Genomic DNA, 15603 nt, shown 5'->3' with positions numbered 1-15603 from the left:
TGTTGTACAGTCAAACTTGGATAAGACGAATTTTCATTAGGTCGAAAAATGCATTCAGTGACAGTGGCACTAAGGAGGCAAATTATAATTAATTCCATAAATCAAATATTTGCACAGCGCACTGAATTATGTCCATACTTATGTTTGCGAAGTTTCGTTGAAATCGGTTTAGATTTAGATATAGGAAATCCCATATATAGTTTCGTCCGATTTCATGTGAATGATGCACCAAACTCCCAATATTTGTCCGATTGAGACAAAATTTTGCACAGAGCACTGAATTAGATCCTTACTGATGTATGCGAAGTTTTGTTAAAATCGTTTAAGATTTAGATATAGGTCCCATATATAGTTTTGTCCGATTTTACGTGTGATGCATTAAAATCTCAAAATATTTGTACGATTGAGACAAAATAGATTGATCTATGCGAAGTTTTATCTGAATTCGGTTCAGATTTACAAATAGCTCCCATATATATTTTCGTCCGATTTTTTGTGAATGATGCACCTAACTCCCAATATTTGTCCGATTGAGAAAAAAATTGCACAGCGTACTAAATTAGGTCCAGATTGACGTATGCGAAGTTTTCTTTAAAGCGGATCATTATTAGATACAGCTCCCACATATAGTTTCGTCCGATTTTATATAAATGGTGCAAAAATTTATGTTGGAATGGTACATATGTGTATGAGGTTTTTTTTAATTGGTTCAAATATCTATGTAGATCACAAATTTAATTTCGCCCGATTCCATCTCAATAGTCCTCCTACGATGCTATGTCTGTTCTATCTACAGGATATATTAGAAACTCTTGTACGGGGGCAGTTCGGAAAGTTCTTAGCCTAGCACAAAAAGTGCGGTATAAACAGAAAAAATGTTAAGTGTTTTGGAAACTTCCATATCTGTTATGAACACATGTTAAATTTAGTTTCGATCTGGCAACTCCTTCATATAGAAATAAGTGTTCAAAAAAGACGCATACGTATTTTTTACAATGAAAGCACACCTGTTTCTATCTGAGTTCCCAGATCGAAACTAAATTTAACAGGTGTTCATAACAGGCTGTTTATACCGCACTTTTTGTGCTAGGCTTAGAATTTTCCGAACTGCCCTCGGGTACACACGAGGGCAGTGTGTACCCGAGGGCAATTCGGAAAAGTGATGAAGGATATCATATAGTCGGACCCGTCCGACTTTTGAACTTTCCACACTGGTTTTCGGATAATGTTGGTTCGAGTTATAGAAGTCCGACTGTAGTAGAAGTATTTGAATTGAATTTGTTTAAACAAATTTAATTACATATCTGTTTATATTTATTTATTGTTTTCGAGTTCCACAATGACAACAGAAATTACTGATATGGGGCAATGTTTTATTAGAAGAAATGTAGATAAGCTTTTTGTATTTGTGAAAGGTATATAAACTATATTTGGAAAATGTGGGTTACTACCTGTCGCTGGGGACTATGAAAAAATGGGTTAAAATATAAACAAAATTAATATGAGTTTTTTTGAGAATGAGTTCTTGCAGTACGGGAACAGATCATTAATATGAGTTTCTTTGAGAATGAATTTATATGTTATTAGAGGATACTTACATTGTTGACTAAATGGGAATCTCGGCATTCCGACTTGTGGGCCTTAATCTCTTTAAAAAGTTTTGTTTTGTCTGTCAACAAAATTGTCTTTAGATAAAAGATTTCTTTTTGCATTTAATTTCTCATGCATTGTTTTATTTTTTTATTCTTATTATTTAACTTTTAATTTTTTTTGTTGTATTGTTTTCTCTCTCTTCCTTATCGTGGATAATTTGTGACATAAAATATTTATAAATATATTTATATATAGTATAGTATATAATATAATACGTTTATGAAAAAAGGGTTCAATGTACTTTGGGTTAATAGTAGTACTACCAGCCAGCGGCAAGGCATATGATAACTGTTTTGGTTTTTTCTTTCTTTGTTGTTTTTGTCATTTTAATGCACTGAAGAATAATGAATGAGTCTAGCACGCTTTACGACGAATGTGAAGACGTTGATGGCAGCGGCTACGGCAACGGTGGTGGTAGTCGGAGTGGGGGCAGGGATATAGTGGGGCACCACTACAACTAACCCCTCTCTTCTTTTACATCATATTTTTTGTATCACTAAAATTTGTGTTCTCGGAAGGGGGCGGATATGGACACACACATCCTATACATATATATGTAACTACATAATCAAAAATTGGTGTCTCCAAAAATTGCATTTTTTTTTTTGGCTTAAAATATAAATTTGTGTGTTATGCACTTTTGCTTATTGTTGTAGTTTGTTGTTGTTTTTGTCATATTATCGCTGCAACATATCCTCTAGTATGACAATAAGACTCTCCAACCCAAATAGATAATTCATATCCAATGAATTATTTGTCGCCGGAAATACATGTGCGAAATCAATCATTTTAACCTTAACATAACGTTCCAGACATGTGCAGCAGCATTGGTTATTAACCTCTTTAGTTGCGAGACGTGGAGGAGCTGAGGGGTGGTAACCATCTACATAGTCATCATCATTATCGTAATTATCGGCAACTTCACAAATATGCAAGCTGTTACCATTCGGTATGTGGTGGTGGTGGCCGTCATGTTGCTGTTGGTGGTTTTGGTGTTGTTGTTGCTGCTGTTTTGATTTTTGGCATGCTGTACATTTTTCACGCTGTTGCTGCTGCTGTCCATTCGTCGTAGTCGTACCGGTTGTGGTCTGCAGTCTTTTTTGTAAAGCCACAAAATCATAGGCGATAAGCAGAGAGCTGGCATAGAAATGGAAATATTTTTGTTCCCGAAACCATTCTCGGATATCATACAACTGCCTGAGCAATTCTTCGATTAGCGCCTCACACACCCTTTCCTGGCCATTTAGGAACATTCGCAAGGCTGCACGCAAACCATCGGCATCTAATTTTTTACCATAATCACGATCATACTTCTGATAACCCTCTGCCGTGTACACCTGGAAACCGGGTAAACATATGCCCAACACCTGTTTACAACGGGCATATTTCTCCTCCTCCACTTTGCATTTGTGCGGCGAAGCCAATGGATCCCATGTCCGCTTACCCACTTTAATATCCATTATACATGGTCTCTGCATGCCATGTGTTAAATCTTCCAATTGGAAAAATGTATGCTCCTTACCATTCACCTCCAGTCTTATTTTCTTATAAAATTTTGGTATGAAATTTTGCAATTTCTTTAGTAGAGGGTCATTGGTCTGCTGTAGATTTTCATAGAAACTTAACTCCCTGGCCCCACACTCCGGTTTGCCGAATGGCTTTAATACACATCCGATAGTTTCATCCTTAAGCATACCCAAAGCGGCTGTGTTGTTGGTGAACAAATGGCCCGCCACTTGTGTTTCCAGCACACAAATACCCTTAGGCAACTGTGGTTGATTTTGGTTCATTGTCAGTTCGGTGCGATTTTCTTTCCTTCCTTGGGCTTTACCTCCACTAACCAATACCACACTGATGAACTTAATCGAGTTAGTTTATTTTATTCCGCTAAACTGCAATGATTCACACCGAGCACCATGCGCTGATTTGTATTTATTTTCCTTTACTTCTTTCCTGTATTAGCGGGCGACTAATGCAAAATAAATCGATAAGTGTTTGGTGTGTGTGATTTGTGAGAAAATCGATAAATGCAATATCTTGGCGATAACACGACAAAACCAACGGAAATTGTTGCTGCAAGCAGTCTACTGCTGCGATATAGTTAGTCCAGTACGTAACGTATGGGTAACGTAGTAAGGAAAAAAGTTGAAATACGTGGGTTGGTAACGCGTTCTTGTAAGACAAGGGTAATCTGAAATGATAAACAGAAAAATGATTTAGAAATGGACTAAAAACACCCATGGTACAATTATAGAAGGTAACAGCAAATCCCAGCTAATTTGATTCCAACGTAATACTAGTGTCAATATGAATTTGACAAATTATGTTTTTAAAAATCACCCAACAGGAAAATTGGGAACGCATACAATTTGAAATTGTTCTTTATTAAATATGCTCCCGTATTCAATTTACTCAATCTGCCTGCTGGGAAAGTTTGAGGAAGCTAATCTTTCTTCATTGAATAACTCGCCATTTCTTGCATTTTCATATGTGCTACACAAATAAGTGTCAATGGCTCAATTATAGGAAAGATGTGGATGCGATAGAAATATAAATTTGATAGATTTTCATTCATGTTTTTCAAATTTTATTTTGAGGATTTTGAAAATATTTCATTTTCAAAATAAATATAATTTGGTTCGGTCTGTTCCTGCACTGCAAGAATCTACTACTTTTAACTACGATAACGAATTTTCCTTTATATTATAAAAGAAAATAGTAAAATCTAGTAGATTATTGGAGTACGGGATAGACCATTTGTTTACATTTTTGGTTAGGATACGGGATGCGCGGCTGTCTAAAGGCAGTCGATCGGCTTTGTAGCCGATTGATGCATTAGTAATCCAGCAATATCCCCTAGATTCCAGTTGAGTCCTTCCAGTACTACGGCTAGCACTCCGTCTAGATTTCTATCTGGTAGTACTGTTACTAGTGCGGGTACTAGTGTATAGCCATACATCAAGTAGAAAATCATTCTAGTGTTTCGATTAACACTCCTTCTAGTCCTCCAATTACAACATCGAATGCTCAAAACTTGCCAGACAACAGCGTTAAAGGCAGGTTTTCTGTTGGCCGAATACGTCTATCCGCCTGCTTCCACAAGGGCACCTACATCAGCAGTCCATGCAGGGGAGTGCTCCAAATACCTCATTCCTAATCATGCAATTTAATTGTAATGGTCTTAGGAATAAGATAATGGAGATCACAAACTTCATGCATGAAAACAATACCCTCATTGCTGCCTTGCAATAAACGAATTTTACCAGCAGTTGTTCCTTATCCTATTCCCGGAATTATAATATCATTCGGCGTAACAGAGACCATCTCGGATTCCTCATCCAGCGAGATGTGAGATATACCCTGACTTTCCCTCCGTCTCCATCCCAGTCTGATCCTTTCCTGGAGGGTTTGAGCATTTCAGTTCATTCCGACGATTCTGAAATTGTGATCCAATCATAAAATTGTACTTGGCGATTTTAACGCTCATCATGAGATCTTATTGCAAACCAGATATACAAGTTCGATTTCGCTTCCATCAATGAAGAATCCTCTACTAGAATGACTGGCAGGTGTTCGAGCACTGCGGACATTTTCATAGCCAGTCATCGCTCCTTTAAATACAAACCATATTCTCATTCTGGTCACAGTAGTGGAGCCCGATCAGCGTACTTCACAAAATTCACTGAGAACTCCTTATGGCCTATGCCGCCAACCGTATGTGCCAGAAAGGGAGAGAAGACATTCCGTAAAACTATTCCAAAAACGGCAAAACGCTTTATTCCCGTGGGCAACTTCATACCGAAAGCCCCGCTGACGACAGAATCCTGCATCTAAGCGCTGAAATAGATGCTAGATGCTTGAGCAGAATTGAAATGGTTCCAAAAGAAATGAAAATCTCCCTACTATTTTCCATTAATAACATTCAACTTTCTGATGTCAAAAAAATTGCATTGCAGTTCTGCAGCCAATTCATTGAACATCCATATTCGCAGAACAGGATCAATCGAGCAGCTATCCGGAGATCCATCCAGTAAGGTAGAGGCAATTATCTCCAAATCATATCGTCCGATGTCTCTTCTTTCACCAGTAGCCAAGGTTTTAGAGTCTCTATTTCTTCCGACCCTGGAACACCAACATGGTTTCAGGGAAAGATGTAGCACAACAACGGCTTTGTAAGAAATGACTTCCAAGATTTCGAATGACCTCAATCAGCCACGACCACCTGAATGGACCATTATGACCGCCTTTGATCTGTCCATGGCATTTGATACTGTTGATCTCTTCGAGCTGATATCCGACATCACAAATTCCACCCTTCCGAGTTATATCCAGCGTTGGCTTGCTAACTACCTTCTTGGGTGGCAAGCCTTCGTCGATTTCCGTGGCCAAAATTCCAAATGTCGCTAGACCATTGACGATAAGAGTGCAAACATTTCCAACTATCTTTCGGGTGCGCATCCTGCCACCATCACCAACTTCTTTCGGGAGCGCAATCTAAATTTATACTGTGTCTTTTTTCACTTCCTGAACGCGAGAAGTCTATTTAGTACCTGACATTTCCACTGAATATAGGTGCATACCCATCGTCCATAATACGAAAATCCTTGGGGTGGTCTTTGATAACCTCCTTCAATTGTTCTTGCATTCTAAACAACATCAATAAGAAGGTGAAAGCTAGGAATAGAGTTCAGCAAGCTTTATCTCTTTTCACTTCCTGGGCGCGAGAAGTCCATTTAGAACTTGACATTTCCACTGAAGGTAGGAGCATTCCCACCGTTCATAATCCGAAAATCCTTGGGGTTGTATTCTATAACCTCGATCATTTCTTCTCGCATTCTAACTACATCAACTAGAACGAGAAAGCTAGGAATAAATTTCTGAAAGCTTTGTTTGGTACCTCCTGGGAGAAGGATAAAGAAACGTTGGTCACGACATACAAGACCATAGGTCGCTCCATCATTAATTATGCTGCCTCAGTCTGGACTTCTTTCCTTACCGACACACAATGGAGATCCTTGCAAACAACACAAAATATTGCACTCGGAATTGCAACCGGCAGTGTCCAGACGACGAGCCTCGATCATCTATATGAGGATACCAGGATGCTGTCAGTCAAGCAACATAATGTGTTGTTGATTAGACAGTTCCCGCTGGCATGCTATCTGCCGTATCATCCCAACCATCACACAGTCATGGCAGATCCATCCCCGCGACACATCAGGACTTCAGGCGCTATCGTGATGGCATTCAAGACGTCATTCCATCGGACGTTAACAGGTTGGCGATAGCGAATTACAGATGCAGTAAATTATTTCACCAACATCATCCTGCAATTTCAGGCAGTGATAGGCTTCTTTCTAAGCAAACCCGTTCAATTCTGGCACAATTAAGATGCGGGTACAGCAATGTTCTCAATTCGTATTGGGAACCGGAACACTACCCTCCTGTCAGCAAAGCCCTTACGACACATACCATCTATTATAATGTTCGTCCGAGCCTTCAAGTCCATTGCCTTCTGCATCGAATCGTGGAGCATTGACAAAGCAGATGTTCATTAATCTCCCATCTTAAAACAGGAGATCTGATTACGTTGTACGCTCCTCTTCGTTCTTATTCCACGATAAACGGTGGCCTGGGTTGTTGGCGAGGTATTTGGCATATAAAGGGAGTTTCAACGCTACTTCATTTATATTAGGTGAATAGTCGCGGGGTTGACTCCAAGATCAATTCGCCGCGACAACCCTGTTTTCAACAAAACATCAATCCAATCCACCAGGGTAGAGGATATCACGTGTTAATGATAACTATGTTGATGGATACATTACGTTGTTGGAGAGATTTGGAGGGAGTTCAGTGAGGAAATCTGTCATAGCTAAAGAAATTAAAATACATTTTGTTTATTGGAAGATTCTTGCAGGTTGTGGAACAGAGCAATTGTGTCATGACAAGTTTCAATAAACACATTTAAATTTCCATCTCTGATAAATACAATTTCATTAATTTTTTATTTGTAAACAAAATTTCTTCTCCTCATAAAATTTTCCGCCATTTCAAATCGTATTTTTCATCAACATATTCCGCAAATAATGCAAAAATTAAAAAATGAATGGGAAAAGGCCTGTCTGCTCAAACCAACCGATAACATTTTGTCGCACATTATGTTAAAGAATCCGCGAATCTTTCAACCATCCTATGAAGTTCAGGTGAGATTTACACATTCTATATTTTGAAAATATATTAATTCGTCTCCTTAATCTCTCTTAGAACAGTCCCATTAATATGAATCTACTTTTGAGCATGGAATATGCCCGCATTTGGACGCAAGAGAAAAATGATTTCCTAAAAGATCGTGCCAAAAAGGCAAAACCAAAATTTATTAAAAATGACTATTGGAAATGGATAGAAAAACGCCAACCAAAAGTCTACAAAAGTTGTCCCGCGCAAGGCTTAAAGAATTTGCTGATTAAGGGGAAATCTTAGCAGAAAATGAAAGATGGGCGTGGTTACATTATTGTGATTATCTCACTTTTGTGGTGGATTACTTGTCACATTCTCAGTGGTGGGAATATGTCAAGTAAAACGCAATGAAAGAGTTAATCGGGTTAATGTGAACCTAGATACAGATAATAATACTTTGTTTCTACGTAAATGGATTGCAATGTTTTTCGATGTCCTAATATGGGAAATTATTCTACAATGTCATATAAAATATAGTTGAGTATAGCTCAACAATGCGTCTATTAACATCAGGAAAATGGCTTGATTTTTGCAACGAAGTCCTGGTCCACACTAAAGTAATTGCATGTAATGTGTTTCATAAAATTACTTTAGTGTGGATCAGGGTGAAGAAAACAAATATATTAAAATAAAAAATTGATAATAATATAAGTTATTCATTAATAAAGATTATATTATCGAAGTCAATATCCTGGACAAATTTGTAGGAGGCAATCTTCTTTTCGAGTTTACCATTTATTACCTTTCGCACTCTCGTAGTACTTATTACCAAAACTAATTCAAAATTTTATGATTCGAGCTCTATAGGTTTACCCATTTCTTAATTTTGCCAAATGTAGTACCAATAGAAATCATATTTCCCAATTTCACGATTTCAACACGATCGATTCGCCCAAATATTATTGTACCAAATTTAGTACCATTTAGGACACATTAGTACGAATTTCGAAAACTTCATCCATACCCAAATCACACAGACCAACCATGATCTTAACTACAAATTTCAGGGGTCCAGCTCTATAGTTTCGACCATAGTACCAAATTTCGTACACATAAGTACGAGTTTACAAACCTACCTATATTATACAACCAATGGAAATCTTGGTTCACCCAAATCCAAATTTGGTTCCATTTAGTACACATTAGTACAAATTTCCAAAGATTTATACATATCCCAAAGCTACACCAACCCCCAATAAGGATTCTAAGTCCATATTTCATGATTTTAGCTTAATCGGTTCTCCCAAAATTCAAATTGTACCAAATTCGGTACCATTTATTTCACATTAGTACGAATTTTTAAAATTTCCTACATACCCGAAACATTCACCCCAACAGTGATCCTTACTCCAAATATCAGGATTCCAGCTAAATACTTAGCCTTCTCACTTCTATTGTAGGTCAATAAAAACCTAACATAGGAAGCCTATAGTACGGACTCCGGTCTATAGATGAACATTTGATATCAGCAGGAGATCTTTGGAAAGGACCGTCTGTTCACGTAGCGAACATGTGTAAACGAGAGAATATTTAGTTAAACAATTTAAAAAAATAAAATCCTGAGTCAGAAGGAGACTGCGGCAAGGAAGAAGGTGTTGACGGCGAGACAATTTGTCTGGGAAGCTTCTAGGCAATGGATCCCCTTACCCTAGTAGATGAGTCAGACAGAGCCTCGGCACCGAGAGATAAGCGCTCTACTAACGATTATTGACATGTTCGCAGGGGTATCGATAGACTGGATACGACTGTGCATATGCGGGTGATACAGTGCTACCCGATGAAGGGAAAGATCCCGTGGTTCGTAATCGGTGGATGGATATATTGGAGAAGAAGTTAGGCCAGCAAAAGAACACATTGGCAGTCTTCCGATATTCATAGTTCATTATTTCTTGTCCGTAACTTCGCCACGTCACAGCTTTTCGCCTTAAATTATTTATCATAGCATTAGTAAAACATATCGGACACAAGCTACGCTGACCTAAGATTTCTTCGCGTCTCTCCAATTGAAGACTGCCAATTTTATTTTTCAATACTTTTTGGTGTTCATTTGGATTATCAACCAAGCTGAAAAAATTCCCTCGACCTTTACTTAAATTCGTCAGCATCTATTTCTCCACGATCGGTCACTGATCCGGGTCGAAGGACCAATGATAAAGTAGGATCTATGTAGTTACACAGATACTGTCTATGAAAAACAGTATACACAGGAAGCAGACTCTCTCCCTAAACTCTCTCTGCTAAAGATGAAAACCTTATATGCCAACTTCCTGAAACGATTCTAGCTGTTTTTTGGTTCACTCCGCAAAAGGAACTTTGTCATTCGTTTCGTTTCATAGTTCCTTTTAGTTCAATCGTCCATTAGCACAGTGATAGTGTCATTAATCTTCACAAATTTCCAGGATAAAAAGATGTCCGGGTGCAGGACCTGTAATCTCAACTGTTTTATATCTATTAACATAACCTAAAATATATGCCTTTTTTTCTATTGCTTCTCATTTCAATATTTATTTAAAATTTTGCGTTTCAATGTTTATTCTTTACTTGCGAATTTGTGTATTATTTTGCGTTAACTTATTAACACCTTGGGCTCTGCAATAAAAATTATCTTTGGGTTTACGTTTCTCCAACCATTTCTTATAATCGTTTTTTATGTGCTTCGGTTTGTTGCGATCTTCACGTGCCTTATAGAATTCATCACGTTCTTTGGTCCATTGGCGGGAATATTCCCAGCCCAGCAACCAGCTCATCGATGGAGGACAGTCCTGTAAAATACAGATTTACAAATACATAGAACTGTTAAAATTTTATGTTTAGAATTTAATCTGGCGATCTTAGGAATTTGGAACTGATGTGCCCACCACATAGTCGATTAATCAGTCACTTACATCCTTTTCAAAAGATGGCTTAAACTTAATCTTTTCATCGATAAATACATGTGATTTTAGATTATTGCGTGGTCGTTTTAGATATGCTTTCGACCATTCCGGTATAACATTAGCCATGATTTAAATGTGTTTTCTTATTTTCGGTTTCGTATTTATATTTTCAAAAGTATTTTTGTGATTAATTTACTGACAACTTCAAAAATTTTGTGAATTAAATTAGAGTTACCCCCAAAAATAAACCAATTTTTACAGAAATCATCATTTATTTGTCATATATACAAGGGAAATTACGATTAAATTATTTCTCATAAAACATAGTCACAGTCAGTGTAAAAACGCCCTAACAGTCAACTGTCACACGATCTCCTCTGATTAACGCCGTCGTTGCATTTCGGCTATCAATGCAGTGTGAATGGAGCGGTAGTAAGAAGAAACACTAACAAACGTAAACAAAAAGGTGATGGCACAACAAATATTCATAAACATTAAATTGCAAAAATTTCAGTTGTTAAATGTGAAATTATAAATCAATTTGTTGTGCATTTCGTGTCAGATAATGTTTTATTAAATAATATTAAAAGATTTTATAGAAAAATTACATAGAATATCGAAAATAATGTGAAGAAAGAATTTCGGCTACATGTAGAGGTTCGTACGTGTGTGTTAAGTTTGTGCATGATTTATTAAGCCAAAAACCTATTCAATTAAATGCAATTTTGGTTAAAATATGGTGAAATAAGGGGAAACATGTGGTGCATTACTGAAGCTAATATATTTATCATCTTATTTATGTGAGGTAAGTAAGGCTTAAATGTTTAATTATAAATATACCACAATTAAATTGTCAACTACAATATTTCCCAGATATAAGCTCTGTAAGGATATACTTCACTTTGTTTCTCCTTAAAAAATCTACAACTTGTATGGTCCCAGAAAAAAATATTTGAAGAAAAAAAATCTTTGAAGGTCCCAGAAAAAAAATCTTTGAAGGTCCCAGAAAAAAATTATTTGAAGGTCCCAGAAAAAATTCTTTGAAGGTCCCAGAAAAAAATCTTTGAGGGTCCCAGAAAAAATTCTTTGAAGGTCCCTGAAAAAAATCTTTGAAGGTCCCAGAAAAAATTCTTTGAAGGTCTCTGAAAAAAATCTTTGAAGGTCCCAGAAAAAATTCTTTGATGAAAATATTCTTTAAAAAATCTACGTCTTGTGTAGGTCCCAGAAAAAAATTCTTTAAAAAATCTACGCCTTGTGTAGGTCCCCGAAACAAAATTCTTTAAAAAATCTACGCCTTGTGTAAGCCCAGAAAAAAAATTCTTTAAAAAATCTACGCATTGTGTAAGCCCAGAAAACAAATTCTTTAAAAAATCTACGCCTTGTGTAGGTCGCAGAAAATATTCTTTAAAAAATCTACGCCTTGTGTAGGTCCATGAAAATATTCTTAAAAAAATCTACGCCTTGTGTAGGTCCATGAAAATATTCTTTAAAAAATCTACGCCTTGTGTAGGTCCATGAAAATATTCTTTAAAAAATCTACGCCTTGTGTAGGTCCATGAAAATATACTTTAAAAAATCTACGCCTTGTGTAGGTCGCAGAAAATATTCTTTAAAAAATCTACGAGGTCCATGAATATTCTTTAAAAAATCTACGCCTTGTGTAGGTCCATGAAAATATTCTTTAAAAAATCTACGCCTTGTGTAGGTCCATGAAAATATTCTTTAAAAAATCTACGCCTTGTGTAGGTCCATGAAAATATTCTTTAAAAAATCTACGCCTTGTGTAGGTCCATGAAAATATTCTTTAAAAAATCTACGCCTTGTGTAGGTCCATGAAAATATTCTTTAAAAAATCTACGCCTTGTGTAGGTCCATGAAAATATTCTTTAAAAAATCTACGCCTTGTGTAGGTCCATGAAAAAATATTCTTTAAAAAATCTACGCCTTGTGTAGGTCCATGAAAAAATATTCTTTAAAAAATCTACGCCTTGTGTAGGTCCATGAAAAAATATTCTTTAAAAAATCTACGCCTTGTGTAGGTCCATGAAAATATTCTTTAAAAAATCTACGCCTTGTGTAGGTCCATGAAAATATTCTTTAAAAAATCTACGCCTTGTGTAGGTCCATGAAAATATTCTTTAAAAAATCTACGCCTTGTGTAGGTCCATGAAAATATTCTTTAAAAAATCTACGCCTTGTGTAGGTCGCAGAAAATATTCTTTAAAAAATCTACGCCTTGTGTAGGTCGCAGAAAATATTCTTTAAAAAATCTACGCCTTGTGTAGGTCCATGAAAATATTCTTTAAAAAATCTACGCCTTGTGTAGGTCCATGAAAATATTCTTTAAAAAATCTACGCCTTGTGTAGGTCCATGAAAATATTCTTTAAAAAATCTACGCCTTGTGTAGGTCCATGAAAATATTCTTTAAAAAATCTACGCCTTGTGTAGGTCCATGAAAATATTCTTTAAAAAATCTACGCCTTGTGTAGGTCCATGAAAATATTCTTTAAAAAATCTACGCCTTGTGTAGGTCCATGAAAATATTCTTTAAAAAATCTACGCCTTGTGTAGGTCCATGAAAATATTCTTTAAAAAATCTACGCCTTGTGTAGGTCCATGAAAAAATATTCTTTAAAAAATCTACGCCTTGTGTAGGTCCATGAAAATATTCTTTAAAAAATCTACGCCTTGTGTAGGTCCATGAAAATATTCTTTAAAAAATCTACGCCTTGTGTAGGTCCATGAAAATATTCTTTAAAAAATCTACGCCTTGTGTAGGTCCATGAAAAAAATTCTTTAAAAAATCTACGCCTTGTGTAGGTCCATGAAAATATTCTTTAAAAAATCTACGCCTTGTGTAGGTCCATGAAAATATTCTTTAAAAAATCTACGCCTTGTGTAGGTCCATGAAAATATTCTTTAAAAAATCTACGCCTTGTGTAGGTCCATGAAAATATTCTTTAAAAAATCTACGCCTTGTGTAGGTCCATGAAAATATTCTTTAAAAAATCTACGCCTTGTGTAGGTCCATGAAAATATTCTTTAAAAAATCTACGCCTTGTGTAGGTCCATGAAAATATTCTTTAAAAAATCTACGCCTTGTGTAGGTCCATGAAAATATTCTTTAAAAAATCTACGCCTTGTGTAGGTCCATGAAAATATTCTTTAAAAAATCTACGCCTTGTGTAGGTCCATGAAAATATTCTTTAAAAAATCTACGCCTTGTGTAGGTCCATGAAAATATTCTTTAAAAAATCTACGCCTTGTGTAGGTCCATGAAAATATTCTTTAAAAAATCTACGCCTTGTGTAGGTCCATGAAAATATTCTTTAAAAAATCTACGCCTTGTGTAGGTCCATGAAAATATTCTTTAAAAAATCTACGCCTTGTGTAGGTCCATGAAAATATTCTTTAAAAAATCTACGCCTTGTGTAGGTCCATGAAAATATTCTTTAAAAAATCTACGCCTTGTGTAGGTCCATGAAAATATTCTTTAAAAAATCTACGCCTTGTGTAGGTCCATGAAAATATTCTTTAAAAAATCTACGCCTTGTGTAGGTCCATGAAAATATTCTTTAAAAAATCTACGCCTTGTGTAGGTCCATGAAAATATTCTTTAAAAAATCTACGCCTTGTGTAGGTCCATGAAAATATTCTTTAAAAAATCTACGCCTTGTGTAGGTCCATGAAAATATTCTTTAAAAAATCTACGCCTTGTGTAGGTCCATGAAAATATTCTTTAAAAAATCTACGCCTTGTGTAGGTCCATGAAAATATTCTTTAAAAAATCTACGCCTTGTGTAGGTCCATGAAAATATTCTTTAAAAAATCTACGCCTTGTGTAGGTCCATGAAAATATTCTTTAAAAAATCTACGCCTTGTGTAGGTCCATGAAAATATTCTTTAAAAAATCTACGCCTTGTGTAGGTCCATGAAAATATTCTTTAAAAAATCTACGCCTTGTGTAGGTCCATGAAAATATTCTTTAAAAAATCTACGCCTTGTGTAGGTCCATGAAAATATTCTTTAAAAAATCTACGCCTTGTGTAGGTCCATGAAAATATTCTTTAAAAAATCTACGCCTTGTGTAGGTCCATGAAAATATTCTTTAAAAAATCTACGCCTTGTGTAGGTCCATGAAAATATTCTTTAAAAAATCTACGCCTTGTGTAGGTCCATGAAAATATTCTTTAAAAAATCTACGCCTTGTGTAGGTCCATGAAAATATTCTTTAAAAAATCTACGCCTTGTGTAGGTCCATGAAAATATTCTTTAAAAAATCTACGCCTTGTGTAGGTCCATGAAAATATTCTTTAAAAAATCTACGCCTTGTGTAGGTCCATGAAAATATTCTTTAAAAAATCTACGCCTTGTGTAGGTCCATGAAAATATTCTTTAAAAAATCTACGCCTTGTGTAGGTCCATGAAAATATTCTTTAAAAAATCTACGCCTTGTGTAGGTCCATGAAAATATTCTTTAAAAAATCTACGCCTTGTGTAGGTCCATGAAAATATTCTTTAAAAAATCTACGCCTTGTGTAGGTCCATGAAAATATTCTTTAAAAAATCTACGCCTTGTGTAGGTCCATGAAAATATTCTTTAAAAAATCTACGCCTTGTGTAGGTCCATGAAAATATTCTTAAAAAAATTTACGCCTTGTGTATGTCGCAGAAAATATTCTTTAAAAAATCTACGCCTTGTGTAGGTCGCAGAAAATATTCTTTAAACATTCTACGCCTTGTGTAGGTCGCAGAAAATATTCTTTAAAAAATCTACGCCTTGTGTAGGTCCATGAAAATATTCTTTAAAAAATCTACGCCTTGTGTAGGTCCATG

General features: G+C 35.9%; 2 protein-coding genes across 2 annotated transcripts; both read right to left on the bottom strand.

Annotated features, from left to right (window-relative positions):
* Window positions 1–2330: 2330 nt before the first annotated feature.
* On the bottom strand, window positions 2331–3452 carry LOC133331779 (inositol polyphosphate multikinase-like). The gene has a single exon (XM_061540152.1). The coding sequence runs from the start codon at window positions 3441–3443 to the stop codon at window positions 2331–2333; it is 1113 nt and encodes a 370-aa protein (XP_061396136.1). The 5' UTR covers window positions 3444–3452.
* Window positions 3453–10427: 6975 nt separating this feature from the next.
* On the bottom strand, window positions 10428–10892 carry LOC133331777 (uncharacterized). The gene is made up of 2 exons (XM_061540151.1): window positions 10776–10892; window positions 10428–10652 (listed from the first exon to the last, which is right to left on the bottom strand). Exons 1-2 carry the CDS (start codon window positions 10890–10892, stop codon window positions 10428–10430), a joined length of 342 nt encoding a protein of 113 aa, XP_061396135.1.
* Window positions 10893–15603: the final 4711 nt, after the last annotated feature.

The sequence above is a fragment of the Musca vetustissima genome, unplaced genomic scaffold (genome assembly GCF_032173495.1).
Source record: "Musca vetustissima isolate MV318-11 ecotype Yass unplaced genomic scaffold, APGP_CSIRO_Mvet_v1 utg242802, whole genome shotgun sequence".
Classification (NCBI taxonomy): Eukaryota; Metazoa; Arthropoda; class Insecta; order Diptera; family Muscidae; genus Musca; species Musca vetustissima.
This window is presented reverse-complemented; position numbering and strand designations above follow the sequence as displayed.